The sequence below is a fragment of the Oreochromis niloticus genome, linkage group LG15 (assembly GCF_001858045.2).
Source record: "Oreochromis niloticus isolate F11D_XX linkage group LG15, O_niloticus_UMD_NMBU, whole genome shotgun sequence".
NCBI lineage: Eukaryota > Metazoa > Chordata > Actinopteri > Cichliformes > Cichlidae > Oreochromis > Oreochromis niloticus.
In genome coordinates, this window is record NC_031980.2 from 19,848,072 (window position 1) to 19,869,460 (window position 21,389).

A 21,389-nucleotide genomic window follows, 5' to 3' on the forward strand; every position below is an offset into this window, starting at 1 on the left:
ACTAAAATACAAATGAATACAAATTAGAGACTGTGCATTTCCTAGTAAGTGAATACATTTACAAATTCAGCAGAGGATCGAATAATTATTTCCTCAACTGTATATACTGTAGATGATGAGATATTAGGTTGAGGTACATTACTGAGAAGATTTTTGGAGGAAGACTGGTGCAGTGAAACGCTAATTACTTGTTCCAGGTTGTTTGGTAATCCTATGTTTGCGGTGGAGGGGCACTGGCCGCTTCCAGCTGAAGATTAACTATTGATGTTGATTTAATTTTAGGTCATGTAGCAGTTATCGGAAGACTGATGATGGTGTTCCAGTAACACAGTCATTATCATTACTGGCAAAACTCAGTTATGGGGCGTGTTTTTGCTGCCCTACGTGTGTTGTTGTTTTGGGGGGTTTTCAGTACTTTGGCGTTTTTCCAGTTCTTCATTACATATTTAATGGTGACCTAAATTTTGGTGACCATGAAGTTATCTACACTGAATAAGATCCAAACAAATGCAAATGGAGAGCATAACATCACATTTTTAAGGGGGTGATGATGAATGTGAAAATCAAAAGAACTGGTATTCACAATAAATCTTTTTTAAAAACATGCCAATAATTTCTGCATGTGTGATGATGGTTGCACAATTTTTCATTCACAGGGTACAGACATATATACATACATTTATCATTATAGTAAGAAGATAGATGACTTTATTTATTCTAATAAAAGTTATTGTAGAAAGTCAAATTGTGAAACTTAAAGAAGGCTTGAAAATGAAGTATTGACTGAATTCAAAATTCAAAATTTACATTAAAAATAACAACTCAAACAATATTGTTTACTTGTAAAACTAGAATGAATGTTTTGTTCCTTTGAACTGATAACACATTAAGAATAAGGAGGTACTGATGCTTCATTTAAACTGGGATTTAACGTTTAACATGGAGTCACAAGCTTTCAGAAGGTGTTTAATTTAATTGAAATTAACATTCTAAAAAAATGCAAAATAACTCAAACTGATAATAATTAAACTAAAAGTAAAAAGACATAATATGAGCAAACCAACTCTATGAAGTAATGAAACTACACTGAACTGAAAAGAAAATACAAAGAAAAAAAATTAAAAGTATAAAACTGGTATTGCTCTGATTCAGCTCTTAGCTAATTAAAAGTTTATTACTAAGTACTAAGTACTGGAAAGCAAAAGGAAAATACAAAAACTCACATGATGTCTAAAGAGGTCAGAGTTTCGGAGTTCTTTCCTACACTCAATGTGATTGGCATGACGATTAAGTAGGTCAAGAAGCCAGTCGTTCTGGGGTTCTCTCCTTACTCTCCTATTTGCATTGCTATATAGCTGGAAAATATTTCAGAATTAAACAACACATTGTGCAGACAAAAATATCTTAAGATATGCAACACATAACTGAGAATGATGTACTGTGATTTTTCTGATGCAACAATTTTCATTGACTTCATAAACATGGATTTTGAGCTGTTGTTCTTTTACTGTCCTTGTAATGAAAATAATTAACTAACACTTTCCTTGCCCTATTTGTGTTCCTGCCATGTTAAAAGGAGCCCAACGACATACTAGGAGCTATCTCGATGATGAACTGCTCGTAATAGTCTCTTACCATGGGCCTGTACTCAGCAGCTTTAATCCTGGGAGCCTTGATAGGCACAGGTAAGTTACACTTGCATCTGTAAATAATAATTATGAATAAATGTGTACTTGCCTGAGTGGTAATAAGTGGCAATGGTTAGCTTCATTGTGACAGCACCTTGCCAACTTTCAAATTCTTTCAAAGCTATTTTGCTATTGATTCATGCAAGAGAAAAGTATGCATGCACCAAAAACAGTTTTTGTTCATTTTGCTATTGAGACACAGACTGAAAGCAGAAGCAAAGTCAGGCTTAAATCTGTTGATTTTCCATGCTTTTTTCCCCTACATAAATGGTTTTATTTTTGTTTTGTTGTATTTAAAAGATGAACACTGACAAACCTCTTACAGCACAAGATAATGACTGATCAGCACCGGTTCCTCTCTTTTAGATAACAAGGAATCAGCCAAAGAGAAACAACTGTCTGTTGTCAAAACAGGTCAAAAATTTTAAAAAAGGCTAAAGTTTTAGCTTTAAATGTGATCTCTCATGCCAAGGCAATTGTGACTGCTTTTGTTTTGGTTTAATGTTTGTTGGTTTTTCTTTATTTGTTCTGGCTAGTACATATGGTAAATGACCTGCATTTGTATAGCACTTTACTTAGTCTCTAAGGACCCCAAAGCGCTTCACACTACATTCAGTCATTCACACACTGGTGATGGCAAGCTACATTGTAGCCACAGCTACCCTGGGGCGCACTGACAGAGGCAAGGCTGCCGGACACTGGTACCAGTAGGCAAACATGGGGTTAGTATCTTGCCCCAGGATATTTGGCATGCAGCCTGGAGCAGCCTGGGATTGAACCACTGACCTTCAGCTGGTTTTAACAAATGGAACATGGAAAATTTGTGGTCATCTGTGACTACCATCTTCTTGTGGCTCACTGAATTGCAACTTAGTCTTGATTTAGATATTTTGTGCTGTTCTTTTCAGAATTTTTAAATGTTAAATATATGAAACAGGTGAAACATACAAGAGCTAAATCAATGCACAATGACTGCTGAATGCTTAATTTATGGAACAGTGGCTGAGTCGGGTGTTTGTTTGCTTTTTTTTTTTTTTGCCTGTCCTGTTAGGTTCTTTAGCCATCAAAATTGTTGTCTGAAGGAACACAAAGATACCCAATGGATTTACTTTACCGAGTGGATCATCACGGCCTTGCCGTATTGGTCCATTTGATCGGCCTTTGTTGTTATTATTTGTTTATTTTATTCTATTTTATTTTCAGTTGTTACAGACGGGACAGACATGGCTGGGGGATAGGAAAGAGAGAAAGAAAGAGAGGAAGGAAAAGAAAAACAGAGGGGGAAAGGGACCGTTAGAAAGGGCACTTAAAAAGAAAAAGTCAGGTGTTTGCTTATGCATAGCCTAAGGAGAGTGGTTTTGAACTCCACGTGGTTGACCTTATGCATGTCTTCAATGATAATTTGTTGAAAAGTACTCTGGGAAAGGGGAGTGGAACAACAGCTGCCTGTATGTATGTATTATTACATGTATGCATTATTGTAGGGTCTACCTTACAATTTAAAGCCCATTGAGGAGACTGTTGTTGTGATTTGGTGCTGTATAAATAAAATTGATTTGATTCACCACAAAGTATGAAAAACATCAAAGATAAATTAAAAACACATCATGAGAAACAGAGATTCTGACTGCAGTGGTCACTTTTCAGTGTTCACCCTGACAGCTCTTTATATGTTATAACCTCAGGAGAGACCTTCTGGGCCCTCACTTGTATTTTTAAATTTTGAATGTCCTGTTAGTAACTGTGTTCTTTATCATGCTGAGACTCTGCTATGGTTACTCTGATACTGATATTCTGATAACGTTTTCATTTCATTACTTTTTTTTAACTTAGCTATTTCCCACAGTGAGTGAAAAGAAAGTTTTTTTTGCATGCGATTGCAGTTGGTGGTGCTGAGGTGAAGGGGTACTTAAAAACTGACGGGGCATGGATCTCCTCACAGAACAGGAAACAGTATTCAGTTAACACTTTGGCTGAATGTGCCACCAAATGTAAGAATGAAACATCCTTCAGTTGCAAGTAAGTTCACATCTGACACTAACTATTTTCATTCTGGGCATCAGAACTTATATCACACTCAGAAACACATACTTGTTTGTTTCCACAGGTCTTTTATGTATGCTCAAAAGGACCAAGAGTGTTGGACAGCAGGTGCAAACTCTAAAACAGGGAGTATCATGCGCAGAAGCAGCACAGCTTTATATGAAAGAAATGGTAATGAACCTAAGTTTCCCTGAAGAAACATTATAAAATTAAAGCCTCTTTTTTCATAATGTCCTTTTCTTTGTCTAAAGTGAATATTCTGCTTTGGAGTTAACTTTAACTCCAACTTTAACTCCAACTTTAATGCATAATGATGACGTCTTGAGTGGTTTTGCAAACAAAGTAAAGACAGACAGCAAGTTAAACACTGGTGCTGTGGTTCAGTTTGGTTGAATACAACATCACAGTAATGGGATCAGGTCAAATATGTTAGAAAGAAGTTGCTTATCATTGCTCTATATTTTGTTTCTTTTTTTTCTTTTCATTTCTAGAATACCTTCTGGAGTGTGTAAATGGGAAAGGAATAGATTACAGAGGAACAAAGTCCATTACAAGATCAGGAAAGGTCTGTCAGAGATGGAATTCAGACTACCCACATGATGTATTGTATGTAATCACATGCTTTTGTTTGATTTTATATCATTCCTTCATATCTTTATAATCTTTTTTAAATTTTTCTGAATTTTTCTGCTGCAGATTTGCACCAGAAAACAACCAAGATCTGGAGTCCAACTTCTGCAGAAACCCTGATGAGTTAAGTGATGGACCCTGGTGTTACACCACTGACCCCAACACCCGCTGGGAGTACTGTGACATACCCAGCTGCACTGGTAACATACATAAATCCTTTATCCTTTACTTCATTTTGTTTTATTTCATTTTTATTTAGTCCTAAATGCATGTCTAATTATCCTCTGGCAACTCTTTCACTTTCCACCATCCTCATTTGCTGTCTAAAACATTTAAAGTGGCTAATCAGTGAAATGTAGACACTATACAGTATTCTGAAAATGTTTTGGTTCTGGAACAACATTAGATATTATGCATGTCATGACATATCAGAGACATCAGTGTCTTTTCATAGAGGACTGTATGTACTGCAATGGTGAGGACTACAGAGGAAACATCTCCACTACTGAAAACGGCTTCACCTGCCAACGCTGGGACTCCCAGGAACCTCACAGCCATGGCTACCATCCCAGCAGGTAAGTGCAGAATCTTTATGAGATATATTGAGCCTGTTCTGGATCTTCAAGACATTTTCCAGAAGTTAAGCTAAAGTGTAAATACTTCTTGTGATATTCTTGGTTAGACTCTTAGAAATGATCAGGAAGGAAGGACATGGATACGTGTTTAACTGTAAACAGCAGAACATAAAAACCTCAAACTCTTTTCCCCTTATTTGTGTACATGTTTTCTTGTTATAGGCTGGTCAACCATGAACTAGCCCTGTAACAGGCACTTCTGTATTTTTATCACTGGGGGGCAGCAATTTACTCTATTACGCTTCTGTTTATGGTTGTTTACAGTTTTAATTATCTTGAGGAGAACTACTGCAGAAACTCAGATAGAGAACCCCGACCATGGTGCTACACCACCAGCCCATCCAAACGATGGGAGTACTGCTCCATACCACGCTGCAGTAAGTCACTTTGTTCTTCATTCTGATGCTTGGTATGAGCATTACAAGGTTGTCTAGTCCATGTGTACATGCCTAAATGAGCTGAGTTGCTGCCATGTGATTTGCTCATCTGATTAGCTTTTTGTCTTAATGAACGGTCGAACAGGCCTACCCTATACAGTATATATCCGTTTGCTTTTGTTTTTTTACCCATAAATCTTTGGTTAAGTTTCTTATGTTGAGAATCCAAATTTCAACTATTTAACAGTTGCAGTTTTAGGGGACTTCCCTTTATCTCTACAGAATCAATAAAAGCTGTCCCTGCATCACAATCTGTGGAATTGACAAGACTTTTTTCCTAAAAATATTAATTTCAATTTCAAAACATTATTTTAGATATCAAATGCCAAATTATTGTACTAAAAACATTTTAATATTTATTATATTAAAGGTCAATTAAATTCAACTGAATATAGTTAATATATATATTTAATTCCTTTTTATGGTAAAACCTGGTAAAATGGTAATGGTAAAATCTGCAGCTTGTAGCCAAAATACAAGAACCAAGTTAAATGAATATCACCATCTTCCAGCACCTGCTACCTTTGAAAGGCATAAGTAAAAGGAAGTGTAACAATAAGCAATATATTTTATAGCAGCTTTGAAACAAAGTTTACAAAATCCTATCCTTTCTTCCTTCTCTCACCCCAACCGGTCGCAGCAGATGGTCGCCCCTCCCTGAGCCTGATTCTGCCGGAGGTTTCTTCCTGTTAAAAGGGAGTTTTTCCTTCCCACTGTCACCAAAGAAGTGCTTGCTCATAGGGGGTCATTTGGGTTCTTCTCTGTATGTATTATTGTAGGGTCTACCTTACAATATGAAGCGCCTTGAGGCGACTGTTGTTGTGATTTGGTGCAATATAAATAAAAGTGAATTGAATTGAATTGAATTGAACAAAATGTTTGCAATAGGGTTTAATGCTTCATAAATATACATGCTTATATGTTTTACATAATATAATATATATGTTTGACTTGTTTTTTCTATTTTCTATCATATCTTATGTCCTCAGCTACTGAGCCTCCCACCCTCATCCCAGAGATGGACTGCATCACTGATATAGGTGTAGCGTACCGGGGAACGATTGCTGTAACTGTGACTGGCAAAACGTGCCAGAGATGGTCAGCTCAGACGCCACATAAACACCACCAAATCCCAGAAAACTGCCCTTACAAGTAAGAGTCGTAACCAGAAATCAGTGTCCACTCTCTGTGATATTAATGTTGTGCAGAAAATATTAGTGGGACTTTTCAATTTGTAGGTTTGATTAATAGTTTTCAGCTGCAACATGGGAATCACAGGAGAAAAACAAAGATATGAGAATAAACTACAAGATTTAGAAACTTTTTGTCCATAATGAACTCTGTCTATAGTGTTTAAGCCATTAGAAAGCAATGTCAAAGCAAAATCCCTGTAAGAGTTTGACTTCAGCAATATAGAGAATTGCTAAGAGTTATCTCTTGTTAAATAGTAGAGCTAAAATAATCCATGAGTTGTTATTTCAGGGTCTATCCAGTTTATACAAGAGAAGATGTAAAAATTGAGTCAGTACCTTTAAGGTTATGAGGAGTGACTTCATCAGCAGTGGTGTCCTCTACCAGCCTGATATACATTTGTAAAGCCCCCTTTCACCATGTAGTCATCATTTTGGGGAAGTAATTTGTACAACTTATTTTCAATTTAAATAATCCATCAAGTTGCTGTAGATTACTAAAACTTCATTAACATGCCTGCATTAAGTTTGTTTTCATGGCCTCATTGCTGTGTTTTTCCGTGCTCATCTTTTTCAGAGGTCTGGATGCTAATTACTGTCGTAACCCTGACAATAAGTTGTTCCCCTGGTGCTACACAACTGACCCTGACACTGATTGGGAGTTCTGCAACGTGCCACTGTGTGGGGAAGCACCTACATCAGGTATAATATTAGTCAGCTTATCTCCTCTTTCTTTTTCACACAAAAACGCATCCAGGAATTTTTTGTCTTTCCTTATCTCTAGCTGTGGATCCTCCAGTGACCCCTGCAGATGAGGAAGATTGCTATGAGGGGAACGGTTCCAGTTATCGGGGTATAACATCAGAGACCATCAGTGGGAAAAAATGTCAAAGATGGCGCTCCATGGTTCCTCACAGACATAGCAGAACTCCAGTGGTCTATCCTAATGCGTAAGCATCACATGTTTAAGATACAGCAGGCTCATATACAACTACAAGAGCTTAGTAGTTTTAAAGATGAGACAGGTTGTACCCACTAGATGGGCTGTCACTTTTGAGAAACTTTGTGCTTCACTAGCTGGGACCACAACTTCAGAATGATGAGTGATGAGGGATGAGGAAGTATGAACTGGTGCTGCGGTTTGGGGAAGGCCTCGAAGGGGACTGGCGACGGCTCCTGGGTCGGGCAGATCCCCATGTACTAGCGAGAAGTGAATGAAGGAAGGGAGGAGGAGAAGAGGAGAAGAGAGGGAAAATGGGGGGGAAGGGTGGGGTATGAAAATGAGAACAGCGGGTATTGGAGAAGGGGGCATTTATAGTCTGAGGTCGGAAGGGGCGTGAAGGAGGAGTGGTCCCGCTCCTGAAATTCAGATGATATCTCCACAGAATGAAAACATGAACGACTGAGCACGATATCTCCAGATGAGGTTGATCTCACACTAATTTCAATAAAAATATTTATTTCCTCTCCAAGTATTAGGACTGTTTAAACCAAAAACAGCAGTTATCTGTTCTAGTACTGATGTACATCTTAACTTCTTATACCAGAAATTAATATTACATAAAAAAACCTGTTTAGTAGGTGGATGTTCTGAAGTATCAAGTCTTTTTTGCAACAGGGACCTCAGAGGGAATCTGTGCAGGAACCCTGATGACGACCAAGCTCCCTGGTGCTTCACTACAGACCCCGGTGTCCGTTGGGAGTACTGCAACTTGAAGAGATGCTCTGTCAGACCTTCAGCAATCAGTCCTACTGACACCCAGACTCAATCACAAAGTGAATCAACTATATAAATTTGCATTTGTGATTTCGTCACATTTTGCGTACTTATCACTTTGTTTGTTTTTTATCCTTCGTTCTGTCTTCCTGATTCTTTGCTTCAGTTTTAGACTGCAAGATTGGAAATGGAGAAACATACCGAGGTCCAACTTCTCTTACTGCGAATGGTGTGACATGCCAGGCGTGGAGTTCTCAGACTCCTCATAGACATTACAGCTTCACCCCAGAGACGCATCCAAACAAAGGTTTGGAAGGCAATGTAAGTGTGTAGGTGTTGCTATATAAACTCTTTGGGGCAAGGACAGAAGTACAATATAAAAGATTACATTGAATAGAATCTAGTCAAGTAAAATGTAGTTGATTGATATACATTTAGTTCATGTGAAGTAAATTTAATTTCACTATAAATTATTTGAATAAATGAACCTTTGACTTTGCATATTCAGTTGGATTTTAGTCAACATCTTTGCTTCATGTTTATGAGGGTAAAACAATGTTTTTTTGAGTGCTCCTCCTCTGTCTATTGTCAGAGCTGCAGAAACCCAGATAGTGATGCGAATGGACCGTGGTGCTACACCACTGACAGCAACAAGAAATGGGACTACTGCAAGATCCCTGACTGTGGTACATGAACATTGTTTGTGATGAAATCAAAATTAAGCATGCTTTATTTTTATTTTTATTTTTTTTTTATTCATCCACACATATCCTGGCAGCCAACCAGCTTCCCAAACAACCTTAGTTGTCTCTTTTTGATATGGGGGACTAGCATCTGTACTCTGAGCCCCTTTCGAATGGCAGAACTCTATCTCTAATGAACAGGCCAGCCACTCTTCAGAGAAAGCTGATTTCTGCTGTTTATATCTGTAGTCAGTCACTACCCAAAGCTCGTGACTAAAGGTGAGGGTAGGGGCATAGATCAGCCAGGAAATCAACAGCTTCACATTTACGTTCTGCTCTCTTCACAGCACAGTGTCCATATCACAGCAGCCACGGCCTAAGTCCATTTATTGATCCCTGACTCTGCCCTCATTCAATTCAATTCAATTCTGTTTTATTTATGTAGCACCAAATCACAACAGCATTCGCCTCAAGGTGTTTTACATTGTAAGATAGAGACTCTACAATAATACAGAGAAAATCCCAACAATCAAACAATCCCATTTGAGCCAGGACTGGGTGACAGTTGGCGACTTGACAACTTGCCGACAGTTGTCGACGGAGGGGTAGCCATCTGCCACAACTGGTTGGGGGGCAGGGCAGAGAAACAGGACAAAAAAACATACTAGAAGGCAACCTTAGAGTAATAGCCACTAATGATTCCCTGATTCCATGATCCCATTCTGCTTTTTAAATATCCTAGGAACCACAAGTAAGCAGTCTGAGAGTGAAGTGGTCTGTTGGGGTGATAGAACTAAAGAAGTTACTGAGATGAAAGGTGAAACATCTACAAGAAAAACTTAAAAGAAGTCCAGTCGCACCATCAAACATTCTTAAGAGAATGAATAGCTGTTCCACAAAAGGACGAATATTGCATTGTTCCTTCTGCATCTGATGTTTGACAAATGGATGAATTCCCCTTTCCAGTACCCTGGCATAGATTTGGTCTGGGAGGCCCAGGAGTGGGATCTCCCTGTAGTTGGTTAGTTTCAGTTCCTGAAAGCAGCAGCTCTACAGAAAACAGACATTTTATCAGGCATTTGGGTTCTTGTACTGTTTTTTTGTTTTGTTTTGGCTATTTACTTTGTTGTTTTCTGTGTTATTTGCTGTGTTATTCTATGTTATTTGTGTTATTGCTTTCAGGAACAGAATTTTTTGATTGCGCCAATGGTTTAAGAGTTATGGTAATTTGACCTAGAAGTTTGACTGACAAACGATGTAATGGGGTTTTAACAGGTTAATTATCCCAGTTATCTTGCTCCAGGTGATGAGCGAGTCATCACCCTTGTTTCCAGACTCTGCTTCCTCTAGAGAAAGCTTGTCAGTGGGATTCCGAAGGTACTTGAAGTATTCCTTCCAGGACCTGATTATATTCTCAGATGAAGTCAGCCAGCACCTTACCTGCACTATACACCTTATAAATAGACACTCTCCCTGCCTGAGTTGCTTTGCTTGACCGTTTGCCAGGATCACTACGAGACAGACTGAAAGTCTTTTTCCATTGTCTCACCAAACTTACACCCAAGATTTTGCTTAAGCTCCCCCCAGAGCTGTGCTCCACTCAGCCCACAGACTAACCAACCGTGATAGGACTCAACTTTATGGCTCCATTCCTCTCCGATGTCCAATCGGGGACTACCACCACGACAAGCACCAACCATATTGTAGCCAAAGCTCCTTAGAGCACCCTCAGCAATGGAGGTGCAGAATATGGTCCTCAATAATGATGGTGTGATGAAGCTCCATGAATGTGTTGAATCTTTCCGGCAAATTGCTTCCCCAAAAGGCAGATCACACGATGCCCTGTTTGACAGCTCATTTGGAAGTAATGTCATCTGCTGGTCATTCGATGTTGTCAGGGTTCCTGGGTCGTTGACCCAGTGCTTTCAGTTTTGTTCATGTTCAGTTTATTTTGCCACTTCCATGTTCTCACTTCCTTCTTTTCCTGTGTCAGCTTGTCTCGTGTCATTAGCCAGATTATGTTCAGCTGTGTACTCACCGGTCTCTCATTATCATCCTCATCAGTCTGTGTATTTAAGTCCTCTGTTTCCACTCATTCACTGTCGTGTCATTGATGTTGATGTTATGTTGTTGTTCCCGTTAGTTCTCAGTTATTCAGTCAGCCAGTCACTCCTACCGTTCCTGCTTTGTTCGTTCACCTGCTCCCAATAAACCCCCATCATTTCTGCACCGTGAGTCCAGCGTTTGGGTCATCTCTTCCACGCCTCCACACACAAGACCTGACAGAATGACACGACCCGCTTTTGACCCAGCGGACTCGGACCTTTTTGAGCAGCAGGAGGCAGCGCTCTCCATTTGGACGGAGAAGCTCAAGGAGAAACAGCGGCTCTTCGCGGAGCGAGAGCACATCTTCGAGGGAACTCGCCTGGCTTTGGGCGGGCCTCGGAGACGCCGCGTTCGTCCACCTGCTGCCTCACCTGCACCGGATCATTCGCCGCGGAGAGTGGACGTTTCACGCTGCGCTGCGGCCGCTTCCTCTCTCGCCTCTCCGCTCCTCGCTCACACACCCGCCGCCTCATTCGCCGAACCTCCAACCTCGCCATGGCACAGCGGCTACGCCTCCCACCTCGGCTCAACAGAGGCGACCGCGCCAGAGGCTTCGTTGTTTACCCCGGCCGCTTCCTCTTCACGGAGAAAGCGGCGCACACGCCGCCCTAAAATGGACTGTTTTCAGCAACTCCCGCTGGTGAGCTCCAGTGACTGTTTTCCACCCTCCTCATTTGATCCTCCACTTAAAACCATTAATAAACCCATCTCTGATTCATGGGATGTTTCCCTCCTGGAGGATTCTGTGGACTGGGAAGATTTTTTCTGCTCTGCATCCTCAAAGACTGTAAATAGTGGTGGCAGAAAGACCAGAACAATCCCTGATAAACCCGCCAGCATCACACACCCAGTCACTATTTCCACACCCATCACTCAGCCATTTCCTACCAGCACGGTGGCCCAGATTCGGCCTTCCTCTTCAGCCGTTTCACCTCCTCAGATGACTAGGGCCCAGCCTACACCCACACCAGTGCCAGCTACCAGGAGGAGGGCAGCTGCGACTCAGTCTACCTCCACACCCGCTCCTGTTTCTCGGGTGGGGGTGACTGGTGTCCAGCCACCTCCCGTGCCTGTCCCAGCGCCCAGGCTGAGGGCAGCCAGAACTCAGCCTGACCTCCCCAAGGGCTCAGAAGAGTTAGCCTCTCCGCCCGTCAGTCCACCACTTCATCCACCTCCTGATCCAGCCTTTCACGCCCTTGCACTATCCCTGGTTAGGCTAGCTGAGGTTTCTCCTGCTCAGGCACCAGCTTTACTAGCCCAGGCTGTAGCTTTATCTCCGTCACTAGCTCAGTCTGTAGCTCAGCCATTAGCCACACTCGCCTCAGCTCCGTCGTCAGCCACACCCCCCCTGTTCGTCCCTTAGCATCTCCACTCCAGTCAGTTCACTCGCCTGCTGTTCAGCCTCCACTCCAGTCAGTTCACTCGCCTGCTGTTCAGCCTCCACTCCAGTCAGTTCACTCGCCTGCTGTTCAGCCTCCACTCCAGTCAGTTCACTCGCCTGCTGTTCAGCCTCCACTTCAGTCAGTTCACTTGCCTGCTGTTCAGCCTCCACTCCAGTCAGTTCACTTGCCTGCTGTTCAGCCTCCACTTCAGTCAGTTCACTTGCCTGCTGTTCAGCCTCCACTTCAGTCAGTTCACTTGCCTGCTGTTCAGCCTCCACTCCAGTCAGTTCACTTGCCTGCTGTTCAGCTTCCAGTTCAGTCAGTTCACTCGCCTGCTCCCCAGTCTGTTCCTGTCCAGTCACCTGTAGTCCAGTCTGCTCCTGTCCTCCAGGCCCCCGTAGTCCAGTCCCCTCCTGTTCCTCAGGCCCCTATAGCTCAGTCTCCTGTCCTCCAGTCTTGTCCTCTCCAGCCTGTCCAGTGTGTCATCCAGTCGCCCGTCCTCCAGCCAGTCCAGTCTGTCATCCAGTCGCCCGTCCTCCAGCCAGTCCAGTCAGTTCAGTCTGTCATCCAGCACCCTGTAGTTCAGTCACCCGTTCTCTCACCTTCTGTAGTCCAGTCACTCATTCACCATCCATTTCAGTTCCCGGACCCGAAGCCACAGCATTCAGAGCCAACTGTGAGCTCTCCCGCTCCTCAGCCAGGGGTTTCCGCACCCGCTGGCCCGGCCGCTCCTCAGCCAGGGGTTTCCGCACCCGCTGGCCCGGCCGCTCCTCAGCCGGGGGTTTCCGCGCCTACTGGCCCAGCCTGTCTCCAGCCAGAGGCCTCCGTGCCTACTGGCCCAGCCTGTCTCCAGCCACCGGAACTGCTCAGTGGCCGCCGCCGTCTTCCTCACGGCCGCCCACCGGAACTGTCTCGTCTCGGCCACCGGCCGCGTGGCCGCCCACCTGAACTGTTTTTGTGTTGGACTCCGTCCCTCCGTCCTGGGCCCCCTCCGCCCGCCCTGTTCTGGTTTTTCTTTCTTTTGGCCGTCGGGTGCCGGCCTTTGAAGGGGGGGTACTGTCAGGGTTCCTGGGTCGTTGACCCAGTGCTTTCAGTTTTGTTCATGTTCAGTTTATTTTGCCACTTCCATGTTCTCACTTCCTTCTTTTCCTGTGTCAGCTTGTCTCGTGTCATTAGCCAGATTATGTTCAGCTGTGTACTCACCGGTCTCTCATTATCATCCTCATCAGTCTGTGTATTTAAGTCCTCTGTTTCCACTCATTCACTGTCGTGTCATTGATGTTGATGTTATGTTGTTGTTCCCGTTAGTTCTCAGTTATTCAGTCAGCCAGTCACTCCTACCGTTCCTGCTTTGTTCGTTCACCTGCTCCCAATAAACCCCCATCATTTCTGCACCGTGAGTCCAGCGTTTGGGTCATCTCTTCCACGCCTCCACACACAAGACCTGACAGATGTACAGCATGCCTGCTGTGATAATACATGTGGGCTACATACCAGGATATGCAAACATAATTATGTATCAATTACAGAATACCCCAGTGAGGTCCTATATAATATAAATATATAAACACATGCACACACACCCCTAATTAACCCTCCTCTCTGAGATTGAGTTAAGATCTTTGTTATTATTGGGCGATAGCATGTCAATTTTTTGCATTTTTGGTAGCTTCATAATGTCCTTGCAATCTCCATTCATGCTCGTGATGATCCTCAGAATCACCTCAGATCCATCCATCCATCCATCCATTCGCTTCCGCTTATCCTTTTCAGGGTCGCGGGGGGCGCTGGAGCCTATCCCAGCTGTCATAGGGCGAGAGGCGGGGTACACCCTGGACAGGTCGCCAGTCTGTCGCAGGGCCAACACACAGGGACAGACAACCATTCACACTCACATATTCCTCAGATCCAGTTCGTGCAAAAAACGTATAAATCTCTGTTTCTCTTTCTACCAGTGAAAGAATAGACTGTGGAGGAACTCTGATCCACCCTCAGTGGGTCCTAACTTCTGATTTGTGCTTGAGGTTAGTATAAAGCCATTGTTAACACCTGAAAATCAAATTCTGCAATTACTCAAAAATTGATTAATTACTCCCTTTGTTTCTACATATTATGCACTGCAGCTCCAGTCAGCCTTCAGCTGTGAGGGTAGTGCTGGGTATGCACTCACTTAGAGCCACTGAGCCATCAAGACAAGTGAGGATGCTTGAGAAAATCGTGACTGGACCAGATGGATCAAATATTGCTCTGCTCAAACTAGCAACGTCTGTATGGGCCTAATTATCCTAGGTGAAATCAGATTACACACACACAACATTGATTTTGTGTGTGTTTTCAGACCTGCGGTGATAAACAACCAAGTGCAGCCGGCTTGTCTGCCAAAAAAGGACTATATAGTTACTGGTGGAACAATGTGTTATGTTACTGGATGGGGTAGGACTCAAGGTACATTTGTGTGTGCTCTTGTGCATCTTTGTGAAAATAATTTACATTTCAGAGTGAGAATAAAAAAATCTGACTTTTTAGATATACAGTCAGGGAAAAAATTATTTGAACCCCAGCCTATTTGGACTGGACTGGTTCCACACCATTCTCATTATTACTGAAACTCCATGAGGTGAGATCTTGCCTGGAGATCCAGACCGGGGGAGATTGGCAGTTATTTTATGGTTCTTCCATTTGCGAATAATGGCACCAACTGTTGTCGCCTTCTCATTCAGCTGCTTGGCAATGGTCTTGTAGCTCAATGCGACCTTGTGTAGGTCCACAATCTTTTCCCTGACATCCTTGAAAAGCTCTTTGGTCTTGGCCATGGTGCAGAGTTTGGAATGTGGATAGATTGATTGCTACTATGGACAGCTGTCTTTGATACAGGTAATGAAGAAATCTTGCTGGTTATTGTTCTGTCATTGTTTAATTAAATAAGCCTACCTACAATTAAAATTATAGACTGATCGATTCTTTGTTAGTGGCCAAACTCACAAAATCAACTAGGGTTTAAATAATTTTTTCCCTGACTGTACTGTACTGATTGACGGCACTTACACATTGATTTGAACCAATTTCAAACCACAATTGGCAACATAGGTTTAATGAAGTTGGGTAGGATGTCAATCTTAATTCTTGTTGACTGTAAAATTGATAAAAACTATTTGGTCGGTACAAGATACACTACTAAAATTCCTCCACTGTGCATTCTCTTTGTTTTACATTATGATCTATGCCATTCTATTTCATTTTGTATTTTGCATTTTGATTATGGCATCATTTCATGGTGCAGTCCCATTGGTTGGTTAGTTGTAGCTCCAGTTGTAGATGTAGCTCTACTAAATTTGTCCCAGAGTATTTTTGATCACAAGACTGTTGTAACTAATGTTTCTATGCCTGTTTTTTTTTTTTTTTTAAAAAGGCTGTACTCTATTAGTTATCACAAAAAGCCAAATAATAGAATAGCAGAGACAATTTTTTTCTTATTCAGAACATACACCAGTTAGAGCACATTTATTTATGATAGTAACCCTGTACCTGTACCATTGTTAAGCTAACACTTAACATTTCAGCAGTTTAATCAGTTTAATCATTTGCAGAACATTTTTTGTTAAACAGGCCTTTTTTTCCCCACAAAATGCACTTTTGAGAGGATCAAAAAAGACCAGTATGCATTAGATATTGTTAAGGTTCAAAATATTGAGGGGGAATTCAAAAATTACCACAGATCCAGCCGGGTGCAAATTAGATGGCATTTTAATGAACACATGTGTGAGTCCGAACGCTGTGCAGATTTCAGCATCGAACTAACTACTTTAGTCAGAACAAAGACTTTATAGGGTTGGCAGTCTTCCTGTTACCAGGCAGACTCAAACAAAGCATACGTCACTCCAAAACCACAATGACTTTTAACATAGTCTAAAACAGAACATCTTCTTCGGGTCGAAGCCAGGTGCTTCCTCTCAGCTGTCTTCGCTGTCGCTTATCTTCTGGGACATCTGGTGTACTTCCTGGAACAGACTACCACGTACGCACCCAAACTTTGCAGTTATAAACTCTTACCTAAATGAGTCTATCTAATATGTGTGTGCGTGCACGTGCGGGGGCGCGTGCGTGCTGTGTACTGCGTACGTGTCATGACCTCTCTCACTATATGTGTCTGTATGTGTGTCTCGCCCTTAAATGCTCTCACCTCTCACCCGCTGCACTTCTGACCTTTCACCAGAACAGAGGCTCATCCTTACATATAATAACCTAACTGGAACTATATATGTAATCTACTGAATAAATGTTTTAATCAAAAGCCTCTACTAAAAGCTTCATACAGTTTCATATCCTACTCACAGTACTTGCATTCAGAGTCTGCTTTCAGTTTCACTTCTGCAAAAGCCTGCAACTTCAAAAGCCTATAACTTCCTGTCTCATTTTGGAGTTACTCTACGTGGGGCCTTTTCTTTCACCATGCAGTCTGCATACAAACATTTAAGATTATAAATTCAACTCAACAGCTTAAAGTGGTTATAACTGCTCCTGTAATAAAGACTAATATAATACCAATATATTTGAACATCTGAATGCAATATCAATACCTCTTGTATCAATACTTCTTGTATACATATGCTTGCTATATGATTATGATGCAACAGTACTGACAGTAATAACAAAATAATAAATGGAAATAGTAAAAATGACAAAAACAACACTTCGTTCCCAACAATATAAAACACAAAGAGCTGATAACAGCATTATTCATTACGCAAACAATCCCCACAGTAAAGATATCACAACACATTTTATCAAGATGATGAGGAGAATAATTGCAGAGGGGTGTGTTGACAGGTATTGGAGGTGGACGTATCCTGGAAGAAACTGGTTTCCCTGTGATCGACAACAAAATCTGTAATCGCGACAGTGATATAGTTGCAGACCACGAAATATGTGCTGGAAATACAGAGGGAGGAAAACCAAGCTGCCAGGTATGACAACGTGAAAGATATAAAAACTGGGCAAAGTTCTATAAAACTGTTTGTGCATTGTTGTCTGCCTCAGTGTGTACTCTGTTTTGATAACAGTATTGCCTCAGTTTAGTGACCTGATATTTTTAATAGTTTTCTAGAAAATAGATTTTTTTTTTAATTTGATACAGCTGTGACATTGAACGATATAAAAACGTTATCTATTTACAACATATGAGAGCAAAATCATAATGGCCAATTATGTTGGATTTTAAGGAATGTCTTTCAATAATCAGGCATGAAATGAATACCAAGTTAAAAGTTCATTGAAGAGGTTGTTTTGTTTAGAAAACTGCAGTGCAGCAAAATAAAGGTACAAGTGTAACAGTTTTTGAAAAAAAAAATTCTCAGTGGTAAAATTTAACTCAGTTGTCTCAAATATTACATTTCAGTCAAAATTCAAGGTATATACTTTATTTCATATCATTTATAACTTGTGACTGTCGAGCAGACAAATATTAATATACAGTGACCACTGGCTGAAAACTTTAGTTATATTTATGGGCAATATCCCAAAAATAAACTGAAAAGATTAGATCCTTGTACGTTTCAGATAAAATGGAAGTCAAACTGATGCAGTAAATATTCTTTTATTGGAGAGAAAACTGTGCAGTATAAGTTACTTAAGATGTTGAAGATATCAGAATATTAAACAGGCTGATGTTTGGGTAAGAGGCTGTAACAGGAGAGAGATGATACAGAAACATGACATTCTTATAAAATCCATTCTCAGCTTCTTCCAAAAACTAACCACAGCATCCGAGCCACTTTAAGTGGCGATATCACTAACGTCACGTAACTTAGCTGAAGGTTAACTAAATTTAACTTTTTAAGACGCTAACGTTTGTTCCGCTCAATATATTTATTGAGATGAAAACTCAGTACTTACTTTTAAAAGTTTATTTCTGGACCACTTCACTTTGACCGTCCGCCATTTTTTCCCAAAAAATTTCCTTCAACCTTTGACTTGCAAAGAATCCTGGGATATAGAGGGCCACGAAGGATACACTCGACTCGTCCTTCAAATCTGGGGAAAAGGAGGACGCATTTGCCGGCCGCATTTGGAGGAGGCAGCCTTTGTTGCGTCGCTGTGACATAATTGGCCTACAAATGCGGCCTCCGAAGAATGCTGCCCCTGAATTTGGACACAGCCTTTGTCTCTCTTCGTATCACTCTCGTTCCCTCGCTCTCTCATGTCCCCGCTGTCAGGTTGTCTGTTGTGTTCACACCTGGTATCCACACATCCACGCCAGGTTTTCATGTTTATGTTTAGTTTTTCCACTTTAGGTTTGTTTTGCACCTTTTTAACAGCCACAATGAACAGCTCCCTTTTCGTTAAAATCTAGTTATGTTCCACGCTTCATTTTGTCTGCATTTTGGTCCGCTCTTCTCTCTCCACACGCAGACTCTAACACTTTCTTAGCTTGGTTTTAGCATCAGTAAACCTAAACACCATCAAAAAGAGCTGTGTGAGTTGTTAAGGGTTCAATGTTGAGAGAGGAATCCATAAATAACCACAGACCCGGTCCGGTGTGCAATTAGACGACATTTTAATGAACACATGTGTGAGTCCAACAACCCAATCAGTATTGAACTGCTTTACCATATTCAGACAACGGTTTTATAGGGTTAAGATAGTACAGCCCCCTTTTCTGTTGCTAGGCAGATTTAAACAAAGCATACGTCAACTCAAAACCACAAATGTTCTGTCAACAACCTTTAACATAGTTTTAAAGAACATTGTCTTCGGGTCGGTGCTTCCCCTCAGCTCGCCTTCGCTGTCGCTTCCCTGTGGGAGATCTGGTGCACTTCCTCTAAGTACTTCGGCACAATTCTGCAATTGCAGCAAAAACCCATCTTCACTTCTTACTTACCAGAATAGATCTATTATGGTGTGTATGTGTGTGTCTGCAGTGTATGCTATGTATGTGTCATGACCTCGTCTGCACTCCGGCTCACCTCACACCCCTCGTCCTAGCCAGACATAAGGCCTGTGCTCGTGCACAGCTGAACTGTGTGTGATTTCTAGGCTCAATGTCACACTCAAATGATGATACTCAAACCATGAAGGAAACTTACTCAAACTGAACATAAATGAAACTTAAGACTTACTCAAAAGGATATAAGTGATAAATGATACAAACTTAACTCTTAGCTCTAAAGAATATAAGGATATAAGGATATAACTCCAGGCATATGTCATGTAAGCAGGTGTGTTGCAATTCCTTTCAGAGCTCCTGTCCTCCTCACCGTGTATTGGCAGATCATAACGCCCGCCAAGAGTTTCTGACCTTCACTTGACCAGGAGCCACAGCTCTTTAATAAGCTCAAATGCAATCATGTATAAAAGATTAAAATCATTTTCATAACACAGGTTTTCCTTCTCAGATCTGCCAATATGTTTGCTCCTCCTAATATAGTCTAAAAGCAACCCCAAGCAAAACAATTTGAACTTTCCCCTATCAGTGATCCCTCTAACTAAGTGTGTGTGTGTATGTCTCGTCTATCTGTGGGTGCACAGAGTGTGCATCTGCTCTCTGAACAGTTTCACTTCTGCAAAAGCATGGCTTGCAGACGCATTTCCTGTCAGCCTGCAGTCAGCTTCTCACCCACTGAAGACTTCAGTATAAGAATATAAAAACACCCAAAAGCCCCAAAACTATAGACCCAACTCAACAATCTGAAGTGAAAATAAAATAATAAATCAAAATGACAAAACATAATACTTCCTCCTCCACACTTCCTCTCTTGACCTCTGGATAACATCCAGAGGTCACCAAAACAAATAAAAGCATGACCGAAACTAATAATTCACGGAGTAGATCCTAGTCTAAGACTAGATTCACCTTAACTGTGATGGATAAAAACCTTCTCCCTACTATGCTCTAACTTACTCTGTTCCTCAAGTGCTCTCTTTATTCAAACTTGATTCAACCTAATATTACACAAAACATGAACCTAATTGCGTATTCGTATTCGTAACATTACTCAGCCTTTGTAAAACTCTTAAAGCACTGCTTGCACGTCTCTGCAGGCTTCCTGTTGGTTCCTTATCTGATCACCAACATCCTATGCACAAAACTGTCGCTGCTGCTGCAGGTGCCTCTCATCTAAAGTCACCTATCACAAGAAAGTGTATCAAGAAAATCATTATAACGGCTTATTCTACTAAAGGATCAAAGAAAAAACAACCACTCTAATTGACTAAGTGTAAACCTATAATCAATAGCTCCTGAGTAAATTTCATCATAGCTAAAAGCTGAACTCTAACTGTATTTTGAACTCCCATTTCCTGGGTGATAACCTGTTTGAATATATCATTTTATTTCATTTTGCTGCTCTTAATGTAATGACTCATTCTAACTTATACTTTATCAGACTTAACCAAAATATATAAGCTTTCTCCCTTTGCTTCTGTTTTAAACAAAAACTTAGTCACTTCAACAAGCATTTGTTATTCTGTAACTGCATTTTATATAAGAGGACTAATTTAGAGCTGCATGTGTTATCTCAATATTTTACATGTCACACAGTTTAGTTACAACCAAACTCCTATTCAGTTCCTCTTTTCTGTCACTTGTTACAGGGCCAGCTCAAATTCAGTTAAAAGCTAAAGGAATTTCAGGCCTTTGGCCTCAAAACACTTCTAACATCCTCATCAAAAGCTCTCCTCTACCCTAGAAATAAATCTATTTACTATCTGTTTCTAAAGCCTACATTATAACAACTTATCCTAAAAATCAAAAAGAGATCCCACATTTTCTTCTCATAAAATGTTCACTATTTTCCCCAAAGCATATCCTTTATTCCCACAGTTTCCCTCTAAATTTGGTGTACAACTTCTTATTAACACCAGCAATTTATCTTCTAAACCT

At 41.1% G+C, this 21,389-nt stretch overlaps 1 protein-coding gene and 2 long non-coding RNA genes across 3 annotated transcripts in view; all 3 read left to right on the forward strand.

Annotated features, from left to right (window-relative positions):
- Window positions 1-1,604: 1,604 nt before the first annotated feature.
- LOC102076100 (plasminogen) overlaps window positions 1,605-21,389 on the forward strand; it is a 53,440-nt gene continuing 33,655 nt past the window's right edge. The window contains exons 1-3 of the mRNA XM_025899223.1: window positions 1,605-1,685; window positions 3,572-3,707; window positions 3,796-3,902. Of these exons, the coding sequence (XP_025755008.1) occupies window positions 1,637-1,685; window positions 3,572-3,707; window positions 3,796-3,902 (292 nt within the window). The 5' untranslated portion in view covers window positions 1,605-1,636. The remainder of the gene's footprint in view (window positions 1,686-3,571; window positions 3,708-3,795; window positions 3,903-21,389) is intronic.
- LOC112842517 (uncharacterized) lies at window positions 4,434-4,904 on the forward strand. The gene is made up of 2 exons (XR_003214321.1): window positions 4,434-4,561; window positions 4,816-4,904. It is a non-coding gene; the product is annotated as an uncharacterized LOC112842517 (long non-coding RNA).
- On the forward strand, window positions 14,440-17,477 carry LOC112842516 (uncharacterized). The gene is made up of 4 exons (XR_003214320.1): window positions 14,440-14,535; window positions 14,635-14,775; window positions 14,850-14,956; window positions 17,339-17,477. It is a non-coding gene; the product is annotated as an uncharacterized LOC112842516 (long non-coding RNA).